The sequence below is a fragment of the Pestalotiopsis fici genome (assembly GCF_000516985.1).
Source record: "Pestalotiopsis fici W106-1 unplaced genomic scaffold PFICI_Scf_2, whole genome shotgun sequence".
Taxonomy (NCBI): domain Eukaryota; kingdom Fungi; phylum Ascomycota; class Sordariomycetes; order Amphisphaeriales; family Sporocadaceae; genus Pestalotiopsis; species Pestalotiopsis fici.
This window is the reverse complement of record NW_006917092.1, coordinates 3,255,216-3,269,904: the sequence shown is the minus strand read 5'-3', so window position 1 is coordinate 3,269,904 and position 14,689 is coordinate 3,255,216. Positions and strand designations below refer to the sequence as shown.

The following is a 14,689-nucleotide window of genomic DNA, read 5'->3' as shown; positions in this document are numbered from 1 at the left end:
CAAATCAGCTTAAGCTGCGGGCGCCGGCCAGCTACTGCGTTAGGCGCGTAATCGGCAGGTACCTACCTCGCGTTTAGGCTGTGAATGCAAGGCTCGTGCTCTAAATTCTGTGAGTTTTCTAGCGTCAGATCCTCGCTATACCCATTGAGGGACCCCTGTAGACCATCAAGAACAAGCTCAAATACAACCTGGAAGTCACCTAGGTGCCGGCGCTGGAAAAACAACTCGGATCGAACTGCCAGTATTCCCCTGCAGCAACGGTGGCCTTTTAGGGGTTCGCTGCTGGGCCAGAACATTTTCATAGGCTGATAACAAGAATGCCATGGACAGTTTGAGCTATTTGGGCCAAGACCCCCCTGTCCCCGTCACAGCGTAGGAGCTCCTAGAACGACAGATTTCATGATCGACCAACCCAACGCCACCATTATTCACGCCTCAAGTGTAGCAGCGTAAACGCATGCCACTTTGTTTCCACCACAACTCGCACCTGACAGCTTCATTACACACCATGGTCTATTCCCTTGCTTGACCGTCCCTCGAAGCGTTTCCTATGTCACACAAACCTTGCGCTTCTACGTTACGACGAACGATTTCCCGGTAGCACTCCTCGATTGAAACGAAAATGGCCGACTACAGCATGTACCACTCGCTTGGTCAAGGCGAGCAGCTCGATCCCAACGACCCGAACAGAACAAGTCAGCCCGCGCCACCTCAATTTGCACCAAATGTCGCCCAGCAGCAATATCAGCAACAATTTGGATCGCCTGCACCTCAGGCCCAGCAGCAATACTATGGTGCTCCTTCTCCGGCCAGCGCACCAGGATACGGACCGCCTCAGGGTCAAGACCAATACGCTGGACAGGCGGATCTGACTTCTCAGATGGCTGGTCTGGGCATTGCGGACGCAGCGCAGCACGGGGCAAGGAAGAAGAAGAAGGACAGACATGCTTTCCACAGTGTTGAAGCCCCCGCTGGCTCTTCGCAGCCATTCAATGGCATACCGCCTGCTGGCACGTCGCAAACTGCATTTCTCAATGCCGATCCGTCAGTTCAAGCAGGTGGCCAGTTCCTCGGACAGCCAGGCACTCCAAGCCAGTTCGGCAACCAATTCCCAGCGCCCGCAAACCAGCCATTCAACCCTGCGCTAGCCTCTCCCGCCGAATTCGCTGCCAGGAATGGAGCTGCTGACGCCGGTCCTCAGTCTGCATTCGTGCCAGCATCTGCCGCTGGTCAGGTATCGCCTGACGATATCCCCAGTGTCCCGGTCTCGCGAGACGTCCCCCAGCAGTTCTACCTGAACAACACGTATCCCACGTTCGAGCGTCACGTGCCGCCTCCCGCCGCGACATCATTTGTCTCCTACGATCAGGGCAATTCTGCACCACAATTCACTAGGTTGACCATGAACAATATCCCTGCGACGGCAGAAGGATTGAAAAGCACTGGCCTGCCCATGGGTCTACTTGTCCAGCCTTTGGCCAAGCTTCAACCGGGCGAACTTGAAGTCCCCGTGTTAGACTTTGGTGATGTTGGCCCGCCAAGGTGCAGAAGATGTAGAGCCTAGTAAGTATAATTCTCCTTCAAGATTGGGTTGGGCTTTCTGCCAGATCTTGAGCCAGTGTCGGTAGATCACTACGTTGGGGATGGCTTCTCGGTCTTTGTTTGGATCAATGCTAATCTGATACTGTAGCGTGAGTCCTCTCTTTGTCGCAACTTGTAAAACATTCCCAAAAGTAGCTCGCGAAAGGGTTTATGCTTGGCTATTTTGACTACATCAGAGGCGACCCCACATTTTGAGCACCAACATACCAGCCTACGTACAGATATGATGAAGACTAACAACGAATTCAACAGATTAATCCTTTCATGGTGTTTAGAAACGGTGGTGGAAAGTTCGTGTGCAACCTTTGCACTTATCCCAACGATACACCATCAGAATACTTCTGTGCGACAACACCCCAGGGTGTAAGAGTGGACAGAGACCAGCGTCCCGAATTGTGCCGCGGCACAGTCGAGTTCACAGTTCCAAAAGAGTACTGGACCAAGGAGCCCGTTGGTCTCAATTGGCTCTTCTTGATCGATGTTACTCAAGAAGCCTTCAACAAGGGCTTCCTTGAGGCTTTCTGTGATGGAATCCTTTCCGCACTATATTCAGCTGAAGACGAAGTGGACGAAAATGGAGAACCGAAGCGGAGGCTGCCCCAGGGTGCCAAAGTGGGCTTCCTGACATATGACAAGGAAATACACTTCTACAGTTGCCACGTAAGTTTTGCTGTGCATTGTTGACAGGGCAGTCACTGATCAATCAACAGGCATCGCTAGAACAACCTCAGATGATGGTCATGCCAGATGTGGAAGACCCTTTTGTGCCCCTCAGCGATGGTCTTTTCGTTGATCCCGTGGAATCAAGGGCCGTCATCACATCCTTGCTGACCAGATTACCTACATTGTTTTCGAGCGTAAAGAACCCAGAGCCCGCTCTACTGCCTACGCTCAACTCGGCCATTGCTGCTCTCGACAAGACTGGCGGCAAGGTTGTCTGCTCTTTATCCGCACTTCCGACATGGGGTCCCGGCCGACTCTTCATGAGAGACGACGGCAAGCACCCGGGTGGAGAGCTGGACAAGAAGCTCTACACGGCTGAGCATCCTGGCTGGAAGAAAACGGCTGAGAAAATGGTTGCTTCGGGAATTGGAGTCGACTTCTTCCTGGCTGCACCATCCGGTGGTTATTTGGACATTGCCACTATTGGACATGTCGCTTCTTTGACTGGCGGAGAGACTTTCTACTATCCCAACTTCGTGGCTGGTCGAGACAATGCCAAACTCTCGCTTGAGATCACGCACACGGTGACCAGGGAGACTGGCTACCAAGCACTGATGAAGGTGCGGTGCTCCAATGGTCTCCAGATCAAGGATTATCATGGTTCTTTCCTCGTAAGTGCGGCTAGACAATCTATGCATAGTTGGATACTGACTTTACAATCTGCAGCAACACACCTTTGGTGCAGATCTCGAAATCGGAGTCATTGATGCCGACAAGGCGATTGGAGTGACTTTCGGCTATGATGGCAAGCTAGACGCCAAGCTAGACGCACACTTCCAGTCAGCACTTCTGTACACGACAGCCTCGGGTCAACGGCGCGTGCGGTGCTGCAACATTATCGCCAGTGTCAGCGAGGTGACTCGAGAATGCGTCAAGATGATTGATCAAGATGCCGTTGTATCGATTTTGGCCAAGGAAGCCGCCACCAAGCTTGCAACGACCTCGGCAACACTAAAGGAGACCCGGCAGCACCTCACGGAGAGAACCATTGATGTGCTCGCCAATTACAGGAAGAATTTGACAACATCGTCACATCCCCCTGGCCAGTTGATCATGCCCGAGAGACTCAAAGAATTTTCCATGTACATGCTCGGTCTCCTGAAATGCCGTGCATTCAAGGGCGGGAATGAGAGCTCGGATCGCAGAATACATGAGATGCGCATGGTCAGATCCATGGGCGCTGGGGAGTTAAGTGTCTACCTATACCCACGCATGATCCCGATACACAATCTCACTGCCGAGGATGGATTTCCAGACGAGAATGGCCACCTCAAGGTGCCACCAAGTCTTCGTGCGTCATTTTCACGCATTGAGCCGGGTGGTGTCTACCTTGTCGACAATGGCCAGCAATGTCTCATCTGGTTCCACAGCCAAACATCACCCAACCTCTTGTCTGATCTCTTTGGAGAAGGGAAGGATAGTCTCAAGGCGCTGGACCCGTATAGCTCAAGCTTGCCGCATCTCGATACGCATTTAAATGCTCAAGTCCGAAACATAATCGAGTTCCTGAAGACTCTACGTGGCTCCAAGGCTCTGACCATCCAGCTTGCTCGGCAAGGTATTGACGGAGCCGAGTTCGAATTTGCGAGAATGCTGGTTGAGGATCGAAACAATGAGGCTCAAAGCTATGTTGACTGGCTGGTATCGTTACACAAGGGTGTGCAACTTGAGGTAAGTCTCAATCTATCGTCTGTCGTTTGGCCAATATAGTCTTGTGTACTTTAACATAAGGGAAATGCTGACTTGGAACTTGGATCAGCTTGCCGGTCATCGGAAAAAGGATGGTGACGAGAACCTCTCCAGTACTCTAGGCAACTTCAGCGGACTTCGGCCGGCCTACTGGTAAACAAAAGTTGAACACTCCGACTTGAGTGGGTTATGATGCCCTCTACGAGTAATGAAGTTCAGAGATTCCACCGTCCATGGTTCATCTCAAGGTTTCAAAGCCGAAGCGGATCACTAGAGCTAAATCAAATAGCACAGGGCAAGATGGCCCTGTTTTCAAGCCAATGAATAAACCCGATGATGATTACGACGCTAATGATCTTCCAAACTTGCATTATTCTGCGATGTTTCGACCGTGCCAAGCTTCGGCATGTTCGTATCTATACATCCCTTGTGTATCAGTATTCGCTCCCCTTTGAAACATTGGCCACGAGACGACAAAGAACAAATGCCGACATTCAGCCCAGCAGTATTAAGGTTAGGGGATATTATATTTGACTCGGGCGGGAAGAACCTTCAAGCATCCACCGCACAAAAAGCAAAAGCTACTGAACTAGCCTTGGACCTAATGCCTCATTAGTAGGAGTAGGCAAAGGCATCGTGAGCAAGCTCTGGATAGTACATTGGGAAGTCCTTGGCTGGCAAAATCAAGCCTATTATGAGTTGCTGCTTCTGTGCATTGACTGAAGTGGTTCTTTAATGCCCTGCACACGAATTGGCTTCTTGCTTGCTGCTCGTCATGGCTCGTCACGATAACGTTTACCCGGTGAATGTCTCAATATTTCTTGAGTCTACAATGATCAGATAGGGCTTTCCGAGGTAACATCCCGTACATGGCTCCTCGTGATTGAGGCTTAAAATTATGTTCGGGCCGCCTCGTGTTCAGGGATGATGCATGGCGGGTGGCCCGAGATTTCATGTTTCTCATCGGCAGTTGCGATCCAACAAATCATATCCATTCAAAGACATCAGGATGACTGACACTTGTGATAGATGATTCAAGAGAGTTATTCGTAAAAAGGAATTGCATATATGCTGAGCGGAAAGCACTTCGGTACTAGGAAGAAGATTTTGGGGTTGGGGGAATCGTGGTCTGTCTTGAATCGAGTGTTTTGGGTGTTATAGCCCCCAACCAATATTGCCATGTCGAATCTGTTCGTAGCAAATCCCAGTCATTCATATATCCATTACGGCCAAGAAGTACCATAGGAGGCAAAGACATGGACAATTCACGGCAATATCTTGCGGCTTGACCAAAGCATCCGTGTGTGAGCATTAGAGAAGCTCATACCTCGTCCGTATGGTTTCAGAGAATTTCTAAATGCCTATCAACTGGTGGTAATTCAATCATGTGGCTACAAGACTCGCATATCGTGGAATCTCTGAGAGATTCTGCACCTGGACTTACCCTCGAGCGCCTTCCCAGTGGATGTCGTCCCTTAGTCTCATATGGGGCAAAGGCTGGGGCCATTGATGGCTTTCCACGATGCCATGAAGCTCTGTCGTATGGGTAGTTGATCACAAGGCGAATAACCTCGGCACTCGACACAGTTGGTTAGTATATCGCACGATCATCAGTCAAGGTTATGAGTCTCATACTTTGAGGAATTGATCCACTTCGGGATGCTTGCTGGATGTTGGTTCCAAAGTCAAGAGGTACCAACCCGCATTGATACTTGACGTGAGCGGAAGTCTCATCCTGCAGTTCCGGAGCATTGTCCGTGAGCAAACCCAATAGGAACCGAGCCAGCTGCCGGATCGCCAATTACGCGCCAGGTCCATATCCCGGACACTACCAGGAGTAGGGAAAGCCATGTTTGTCTAATTGGATATGCAAAGAGTTCCACGAGTGCTCCTCGTAACGCTGAGCAGGGGCACCAGAGTCCAGTGGCCAGCCACAAATACCAACACCAGCCTACCTAGGAAACTCCGTTTCTACGGGTCTTCGTAAAGACGAGGTCATTATGTGGAGTGCGCAGAGCTGTCTCCATGGATCCGGGATCTGGGGATCGTGAATCGAGACTATTGCGACGACTAACTAGCTCCACAGTGATTTCAAGAAAGAAGTGATTGTTCAGCTTGACTCTTTTACATCACATCTTTCCCACCAACAATTGATCACGTACGAGCATTGTGCCGCCTGAAATCTTCCGCTCCTGAACCCTCGGATCTATGTCCATGTTCGTCCATTCGTACACCTGTAGACTCGCTGTGCGGCCAGCTTGGCAGCGGTTTGCATCATCCTGATTTCATTGCTCTGGGTCTCGACGACTCCACCACGAGGCCAAAATCGCAAGGAGTGCCCTGCTTCAAGAACCATGGCAGAAATGGTTACAAAGGGCCTCGTTCAGACCGGTGTGTTTTCCACGTACAGTGCGGCACACTTGGAGGGTCATCAACGCCGAAAATACTACGAAAGAAAGTATCCTTTGGACCTTCCCTACGCGCCGGAAATCTGTTCCGGACCAGGACGCATGTTGATACTGACGGGAATAATTACATGTCTGGATTCTAGTCCATGAGGAGAAATGCTGCCGACAAACACGATGACGAGCGTCTCCAATCAACACCGGTGCGGAGTACTCTAGCCCGCCATATCTGTCATCTTGCCTAGATACCTGTCTGCAGTTGCTCGTACGAAAAGAGCAAGGCTCTTAAAACTTTGACAGCTCGGGATGCAGTATTCAGAATCTCGATGGTCCTAACAACATTCACGCTCGAGGATCCTGGTTACGTTTGACCAGGACTCGACATCAACAAGTGTCTCGTTTAGTCTCTTTCATCTGCCGCCTGGCGGGCAATTAGCCTCGAGTCATTGGTCTCGAGCCGTCAGTTCAGGGGGCCTTTCTCAGCCACCAAGATCTGAACTGGGTGAACATTGCTGAAGCCAACAGCCATAAACACCCATACTGATAGTAACAGGGCCCATCCTTCTCAAGATCTCTTCACGCAGGCTGTCAGGCAGGGTTGGGGGGTTACAAACAGACCCGCATCTGCCATCAAGATCCCGTTGAGGCGTCCCGGTCCGGCAGTCGCTAAGCTTGCCTAATATCGTTTTACTTGCATTCGACCCTGTAGTATTTTTGTTAGTTGCATTTCTTTCGAGGGACTCAATCGTTGTGCTTTTAGCCTTTGGCCGAGCAACACGGCGGTTTACTTGGGGAAACGCCCCCTGAACCCCCCTTCAACTTGGGGAGGAGTATGCCTTGCCCAATGATTATATAGCAAAGGAAATCAGATTCGATGGACCAGATTTCTAAAAACATCCATTGCCGTTGATATTTGATGGCACATAGTATTAGATATCATTCTGATCAAGTATTTATCGTTGTGACATTTTGCCAATATGTTTTGCCATCGATAGACATTTATCATCCGGGAACTACTCAATCGTGGAATAGATCTACCACCAGCATTAGCATCAGTCTTCAATGAGTACGGCCTACTTGGTGTACATTGTCTGTCTTGGCTACAGATGCAAACGGGAATATGGTATGATTTTGGATACCAACATAAACACTGAGAGATAGATGAGGAGTGCAAGTTGCAGATTCGGTTCTGCAGCATCTTCTTTGTAGACCTGAAGTCCTATCTTCAACCATTGTCAGCTGGCCACGTTCCCCTAAGGACCAAGGAGTTGACAATTCAGGCATTACATCGGTTGAAGAAAAAGAGACCGGTCAAGAATTCTCTCAGCGGTGGCAGAAGGGTTCATGGATAGATCGAAACTACAGTTTTCTGGTACCTCGGCCAATGTACCGTCTCCTCGACACCGGTGAGACCCAACTCAAGCGCTGAGGGTGTGACATGCTGTGATTGCCAGCAACCAGCGTGCAGGTAACTGAGGATCTCTATCGAGCACAATCGTAGATAGCCACACTATTGCTTGCATTCAGATAGCACCTAGAAGTCCTTGCCATCTTCTTGGTTAATTTTATTTCTTGGCACATACTCTTGACAAGATGGTAATGTATGCCAGCATGGATGGACGCGTGTTATCCCCAAGTCATTCACAGAAGAATACACTGTACGGGCTAGCTACCAACCATATCATCAACTTTTTCGTTTACCCACAAAGCTTGATGTGACAGCTGGCACAGCATAAGACAGCATATTTCCAACTACGGGGCTTTGTAGTGGTCGCTCAGCATATCCAGTGCTCCTTCGCTAGAACGATTCGTCACGTAGTGGAACGGTCGTACCGCATGATGAGCAACCTATGCGACGAGACCGCGTGGCTGGACGTTTTCACCTGAATGATGTCGAGTCTCCTTGTCCGTTGAAGCAAGTGAAGTGCGATAAGCACGTATGATCAACAATATTTGCATTCGAGTTCTGCTTGGAGTCAGGAGAAATACCTATTGGGAACAACTCTAGTTGATGAAACCACAAGCTTCGGTCAAGGCTTAGCGAGTGACGGGGCAGTGGTCATTACAACCTAGCCAGCCTCATATTAGGGAGGATCGACAATAATAACTATGCTGGCGGAAGACTCATACCGTCAACTCAACGAACAGTCGCAAGAGCCTCAATGATCAGGCTCGGACCGTACTCGTGTTATGCTGATCATTGTTGGATTCTTCTACATGAATATTCCCTATGAATACAAACATTATATCGTGAAAGGGACAAACCAGCTCGCACCCGTATGTTTAATTTTTTGCTCTCCCCACATTGGGTGAGAGTCCGGCAGAGGTGCTTTCAAGATTTCTGATCCCGCGATAAAACGATTAATTCTACAGATAGGGTGACTTCCAACGACAAAATCATCCTTATTCAGTCTCCACGTGCTATCCATAGTAAATTAATGGTTTGGACATCAATTAAGAAATCTAAGCATCGTCGCAACACCATTTGTGTCCTTGTGGCAGTTTCAAAGGTAAAGAGACGGATATCCGGATAACTACACAGTTAATTTCTGTATCCGTCAGAATTCTAGCCACCGGGTGCTATTTTAGTGAGCAAGAAGGGCATCCTGGTGCCTGAATACACGAAAGATGTTATCGCCAAAACAACCAAATCTGAACAAAGACCAAGACCACCAAGTACAGTGCATTCGCTTCGTCCAACAACAATGTAGATAGCGATTCTGCAGCCGTGCTGTCAAGGGTTGTGTACTACGGGCCAGCAACGCTGCGAATCATTTGCTGTCATTCCTATTGCGGCAATCCATTGTAACAGGATGCAATGTACATCTCATACGAATACGCAGATTCTAGAAGCATGCCAGAGTGTGCCTTTGTCGGCTTTGCATGATAAGAAGTGGTCTGCAGGAAGCCCCTACGGGACAGCTGCGAATCAAGATACATGGATGTTGAATGATCAAGCTTATTCTGTACGTACGAGCACGAATGAGGATGCATGCTAGTCCAGAAATTCCGGATTCTTGAAAAAAAGACTTGTCACTACGATGGGTTCGCGGCCCAATAGCCTTACGTGAGGTTGACCTCTCACAGTCAGACCGCTACAACGGTCTCAGCCTTTTTACGTGATTTGCGGCCTATTCAATGCCAATCTATTCCACGTTTCTTTTCGTTGCACGACTTGATCAAGTCCTTACCTTGTAACAGGCAGATAGGGCTCCGCCTCGAGAGTCAATGCGGTGTATCTTGGGGGAAATGGTAGAATCTATACGAGCCCGAGACACGCAGCGCTGTGTGTGACGTTGTAGCCAGAGGCTGGGTGTTCGTCTGATCCTCAAGCTATGCACCTCGGCCGTAGCGAGCTTGGACGCAACCTCCTCTTTCCAAGCTGTCAATGCGCACGGGCGCAGCATGGCTAATTTGATTCGAGTTTGTGGCCGTTTCGATTCGCTTGCCGCGCTCGAGCGATTGACTAAGAGGGGCAACGTTGGGATCGGACTTTGTGCCAAAAAATTGACGTGTAAGATGTCAGCCGGCTGTCATATAGCTTCTGTCAGAAATTTCCGGTGTGGAGAAACCCAAGGGCAAGCAGATATTGCGATCCAAGACAGTCAACGACCATCATGAGCACTTTTGATCTATCAATCACTCCATAGAGCCTCTTGGATATGAATCACGGGGTATTCGGCCGATGTCTCGCGTCGTTCAAATGGCGGTGATGGGTTGCGCTGAATCGATACTGGTCCGTCGTCGCTCGCGGTACAAACTTGGTGTGCTCCGATGGGGTGTCTATTCTGCAGCTCGACACAACGATTGCAGGATCTGTGTATCAGGATGGGACAGAAGAGGCAACTTGCAGTGCCCTAGAGACCTGAAGATGGCCCATCACTCAATGAGATTGGATCTGCGGCCCACTGCAGATTGATCGTAAAGGGTGTATCTTGGCTGCACGCAACCGCTTGAAGCGCTTGGCTTGCAGATCGAGGCGGGCACCTGATAGTTGAAACCGGTCTTGCTTCTCATTCGATGATAGTTTTCCTTCTTTCATTGTGGTATCTCGCGTGTCGTTGCGTTGGCGAAGAAGTTGAGTGCGGGCTCGAAGTTCTGCTGTCGATTTCTTCAGGGTGATTCGACCGGCGGATAATCTGCAAGAAAGCCGTTACACTGCAGTGCCATGTCACACTGAGATTATGTACGTATGTATATATGTAGAAGTCTGATGATTGAACATTGTCCACGACGCGTGAAGTCCGTGTTTTTTTGGCGAATCTCTTTCCCAACGAGTGAAGCTAATGCTGGAGAAACGCCGTAGAATATCATGTTTCGGAGGAGAGGGGCTTTTGCTCAGACCCGAGCTCTGCGTGCAACCAACCTTCATTATGTACGTATCGAAGTCTCGATACCCCATGCCCAGAAATCTCACGGGAAACTGACGGGAGGGATGTGCCGCTTCGGGTTGACCCCCGTGCTTCCCATCCTGGCAACCTGAGAAACCTTGTTTTTGCTGTCTTCCCACCTCCAAATTGCATATGACTCGTGCTAGTGAATGGTCGATCATTCACAATTACTTGTGGATATCCATCTCGGTAACTTACTGGGACCTACCAGACCATAAATGTGCCAAGACCATTGAGACTTGAATAAATGCTTGACTCGAGACTCTGGATAAGGCAGTGTGTAACCACCATCCACTATCGTGGACCCGCACAAAATTGAGTGTGCTGGCATGCATAAGCCAAACGGGTCATCACAAGCTCCAGACTTTGGCAGGCTCGGTACCGATGAACAGTTACCTTGGCTGACCCATTCGACTCGTCCCAACTTTGTGTCAAATGGGAAATGGTCGGTGTTCTTCAAGCATGGTATAAAGTTTTTATACAAGGTTCGACATGAATAATAATAGTAGACATCATATCTTTAGGGGATTAGACTCTGATAAGCACAAAAGTATGGTCGGGTTTATATATCAAAGCTTGAGGTGATAGTCCGATAAAAAGCCCCATTGATTGCAGTAGGTATCCATACATCATGACCAATATACGCTGAGCCGAGTCCTCTTGAATCGGATCCCAGCAACAGAGTTGGCATTTAGATAATTACTTTATTAGTGTCTGTTGCATGCCACTGCCTATATATCCCTAATATATCCCTAATTGGCACCCGTATTGTAAAACGATGAAATACGGGGTTGATACAACTTACAATTGACAGAATACAGAGGCGAATAATCACCTTGGAAAACCTGCAAACCCGGAACGCCGCCTCAACATAGCCACCGGCTAGATGACTTGCAAACAGTAACTCCTAATATTGAATCCACCGTATCAAGATGTAAGTGTTGAGAGAGAGAAGCGAGGATCGATGCGAGCCACTTCTTGTTGAATTGCTTGCGAGCAGAAGACGTTTGCAAAGATATCGTAGTCGCTAGGCGACGAGTGCGTGCTGGAGCTGGAGCTGGAGCTAGATGAGGATTTCGACTTCTTGGAACTAGATCCACCTTTGCTCTTCTTAGCAATGTCGTCCAGAATGAGCTTTGTCGTGCTCTGGTAAGGGTCTTCAAAGACGAATGCCACGTGCGAGAAGTGGCCACGTATTTCGGGGTCCCACATGAAGACCTCCCTCCACATCTCGGCAATTTCCTGCGGTGGATTGCGGTTGCTGTTGCCCAGGCCAAAGTCCATAATCACCACCTGGCTGAAGCCTTGGCCTGCACAGATGAGCAGGCCGGCGCGAATCTTATTCATCACCATTTCCCTCTCCAGTGGAAAGGCATACTTGGTCCCTCCGTGACTAAGCTTTGGCCAGCGTGCGGCAGGAATAGAAATGACTGGCAGGCTGGCCCATTGCGGCAGCTTCTCGTAAGCATCGTGGGGCCCACGGAACACAACGACAAACTGAGAGTAGATCCCGCCCTCGCTGGGGATTGGATAGTTTGACGCGACTGTCGAGCCGGGTCCTGGCGTAGCAAGAGTGGCCGACAAGTTGCTGCGACGGCACAATCGTTCTTCGTAGCCTAGCCTCAGTTAGTAATTCGATATAATATATTATGGGATGCATCCAGCGCACCAATAACACCAGTCTCCCAATCACCACTGATTCATGAATGTTAGCTTCCTCTTCTTCTGTTGCGCTCCCTTTTAATAGACGTTGAAGAGATTCCGCACCCTGGTCTTCTGTCATTTGCTGCGCAAATAAAGGGTACACGGGTCTCGTTCCCTGCTGCCTTATGGCTCCTTTCCCATTCAATAGCGAAATCCACTGGATCGGCATGATGAACAGCTGCATTGAATCAGTAAACAGATGCCAGCATAAAGGGCAGCAGCCAGAGGATGCTAGACACACAGAACGACGGCGGCAGTAGGCTTTGGTTGAGCTCCCGCTGTAGTTGAATCTGGGTAGCTGGCGAGTGCCAGAGATATGAATGGCACGGCCATACATGTGAGTATTGCGACTTGATTGCAGGAATCTCGTTCTTCTTCGTTTCGGCAGCGACGTCGCTTGGCTTGGGCCGGGCTGGTGGCATGGTGAGGTGATGGTTGTATCACGAAAGGGGAAAAGAAGCGACTTTAAATCACAAAATGGAGATAAAATTAGACGACGGTTACTCTTTGCCAAGGTACTGTACCCCCGTGATGTCATGCCGTCGAGGAATAAGGGCATTTGGCAGAATACTCGAGAAAAATGCTTTATTTATAGCAAGTTTCCAGAAGCAGCCTCATGAGCAGCCAATGATACATGGTGAGTCTCCTCGGCCACTGGCTGGGAAGTAGTCATCGACCCTCAACCATGTATCTTGCAACGCGAGACAAATATATTGAAAACGACTTGGCCTGTCTAAAACATCCAGATGAAAATGACGGAAGAAATAAGTGAGGATAATGAAGGCTGTATATAGACGTGACTGCGTTTCGCAGAATCCGCCTTGTTCATATTGTGTTCAGAAAAATACCCGTCCGCATAGTGTAACGTGCTTGTTTCCCAGGAGCGTGGAATCGGCTACCTGTGGACAGATCTCTGTCCTACCCATCGATCTTGTATGACGCGGAGATGTACCGTGCGGATGAGGTTTTAACAAGACATATGGATCTCTGTGGTCTTTTTTGGGGGTGCTGTAGGGATGCAGAGGCACAAGGGAAGCAATGTTTGATCCATCACAGCCTCCATACGGGCGAACCGGTAATATACTTGCGTGCCGAATCATGATCTAAGAGGATCCACATTCTGCACTGATCAAGTTGGTCATATTCTTAAAGAATACTTGCTATTACCCATACTATTACTACGTACCGCATCCGCGGGCGAATTAGAGAAGCGCAGCTAGAACGAAAACAAATTGGCCAAAGGAGTCCGCCGGTAGACGCCCATATTAACGTCCTTGGTGCTAGTGCGTATGGAGATTGCATCGTGGGCAGGAATCACCCGCATACTACGTACAGGCATGTCCCGGCAATCTGGCAGTTGGAGCTTCAATAGTATCTGTACATAGTGTAGATAGCACCCAGAACAATTCATCATTGGGCAGAAGTCAGGACCATGTGCGGGGCGGGAATGGGGAGCAAGGGAGCAAAAGAAGGAGAATGCAAGGTGCAGTAAGGCTGTGGATCGGTGCAAAGAACTAGGGGACAAATGGATTCCCATCCAGGCATGCCAATTCTAACAAACGTACTAAGGGTTCAGAGTATACACACTGTGATCCTTTGCTCGTTTGAAGCGGGTTGCATTTACGTGACAGGCATTTATCGAGCCGCGGAAGCATAATGCTTAATCCGGAGGCCGGCTTTCTTTTTTTGCTTATATAAATAACGCAAAGTTATCTTATGTTTAAAGATTAAATAAAAAACATGATTAATAAAAATATTTATAAATAAATTTATTTATAAAAATTTTAAAATTATAAATTTAATAATTTATATAATATATTATAAATTATTATATAAATGTTAAATTATATAAGTTTTTAAAATAACCTTTAAAATATCATAGCTTTAAAATTTCTAAATTATAAAAAAGACGCTTGGGGAATCGAGATAAGACACGACTGCTTAACTTGGCCCAAGCTCTTGGCCGGTGCCGGCTCAACACTTAATCCACACGAAGATCTACGATAGCTCGCAGTACGTACCAGCTGGCAACGCAAAACACCAGAATCCATGACAAAGTCAGTGATTCGCGCCAGCCAACCACAAATTTCTCGTGAGCGCCTCGTCATGTACTGAAGCTTGACTTGATTTTCTGTGGTTGGAGTGCATGAGTACCACTCATTCCCTGCTGGCGCC

At 48.8% G+C, this 14,689-nt stretch overlaps 3 protein-coding genes across 3 annotated transcripts; 2 read left to right on the top strand and 1 right to left on the bottom strand.

Annotated features, from left to right (window-relative positions):
• Positions 1 to 622: 622 nt before the first annotated feature.
• On the top strand, positions 623 to 1,564 carry PFICI_03165 (uncharacterized protein; the record flags this gene model as incomplete). Its single annotated transcript, XM_007831746.1, has 1 exon — positions 623 to 1,564. The coding sequence occupies one exon, from the start codon at positions 623 to 625 to the stop codon at positions 1,562 to 1,564; it is 942 nt and encodes a 313-aa protein (XP_007829937.1).
• A 302-nt stretch (positions 1,565 to 1,866) lies between these two features.
• Positions 1,867 to 4,171, top strand: PFICI_03164 (uncharacterized protein; the record flags this gene model as incomplete). Its single annotated transcript, XM_007831745.1, has 4 exons — positions 1,867 to 2,262; positions 2,313 to 2,936; positions 2,992 to 3,996; positions 4,085 to 4,171. The coding sequence occupies 4 exons, from the start codon at positions 1,867 to 1,869 to the stop codon at positions 4,169 to 4,171; spliced, it is 2,112 nt and encodes a 703-aa protein (XP_007829936.1).
• Positions 4,172 to 11,737: 7,566 nt separating this feature from the next.
• On the bottom strand, positions 11,738 to 12,936 carry PFICI_03163 (uncharacterized protein; the record flags this gene model as incomplete). Its single annotated transcript, XM_007831744.1, has 4 exons — positions 11,738 to 12,426; positions 12,480 to 12,505; positions 12,578 to 12,692; positions 12,756 to 12,936. The coding sequence occupies 4 exons, from the start codon at positions 12,934 to 12,936 to the stop codon at positions 11,738 to 11,740; spliced, it is 1,011 nt and encodes a 336-aa protein (XP_007829935.1).
• Positions 12,937 to 14,689: the final 1,753 nt, after the last annotated feature.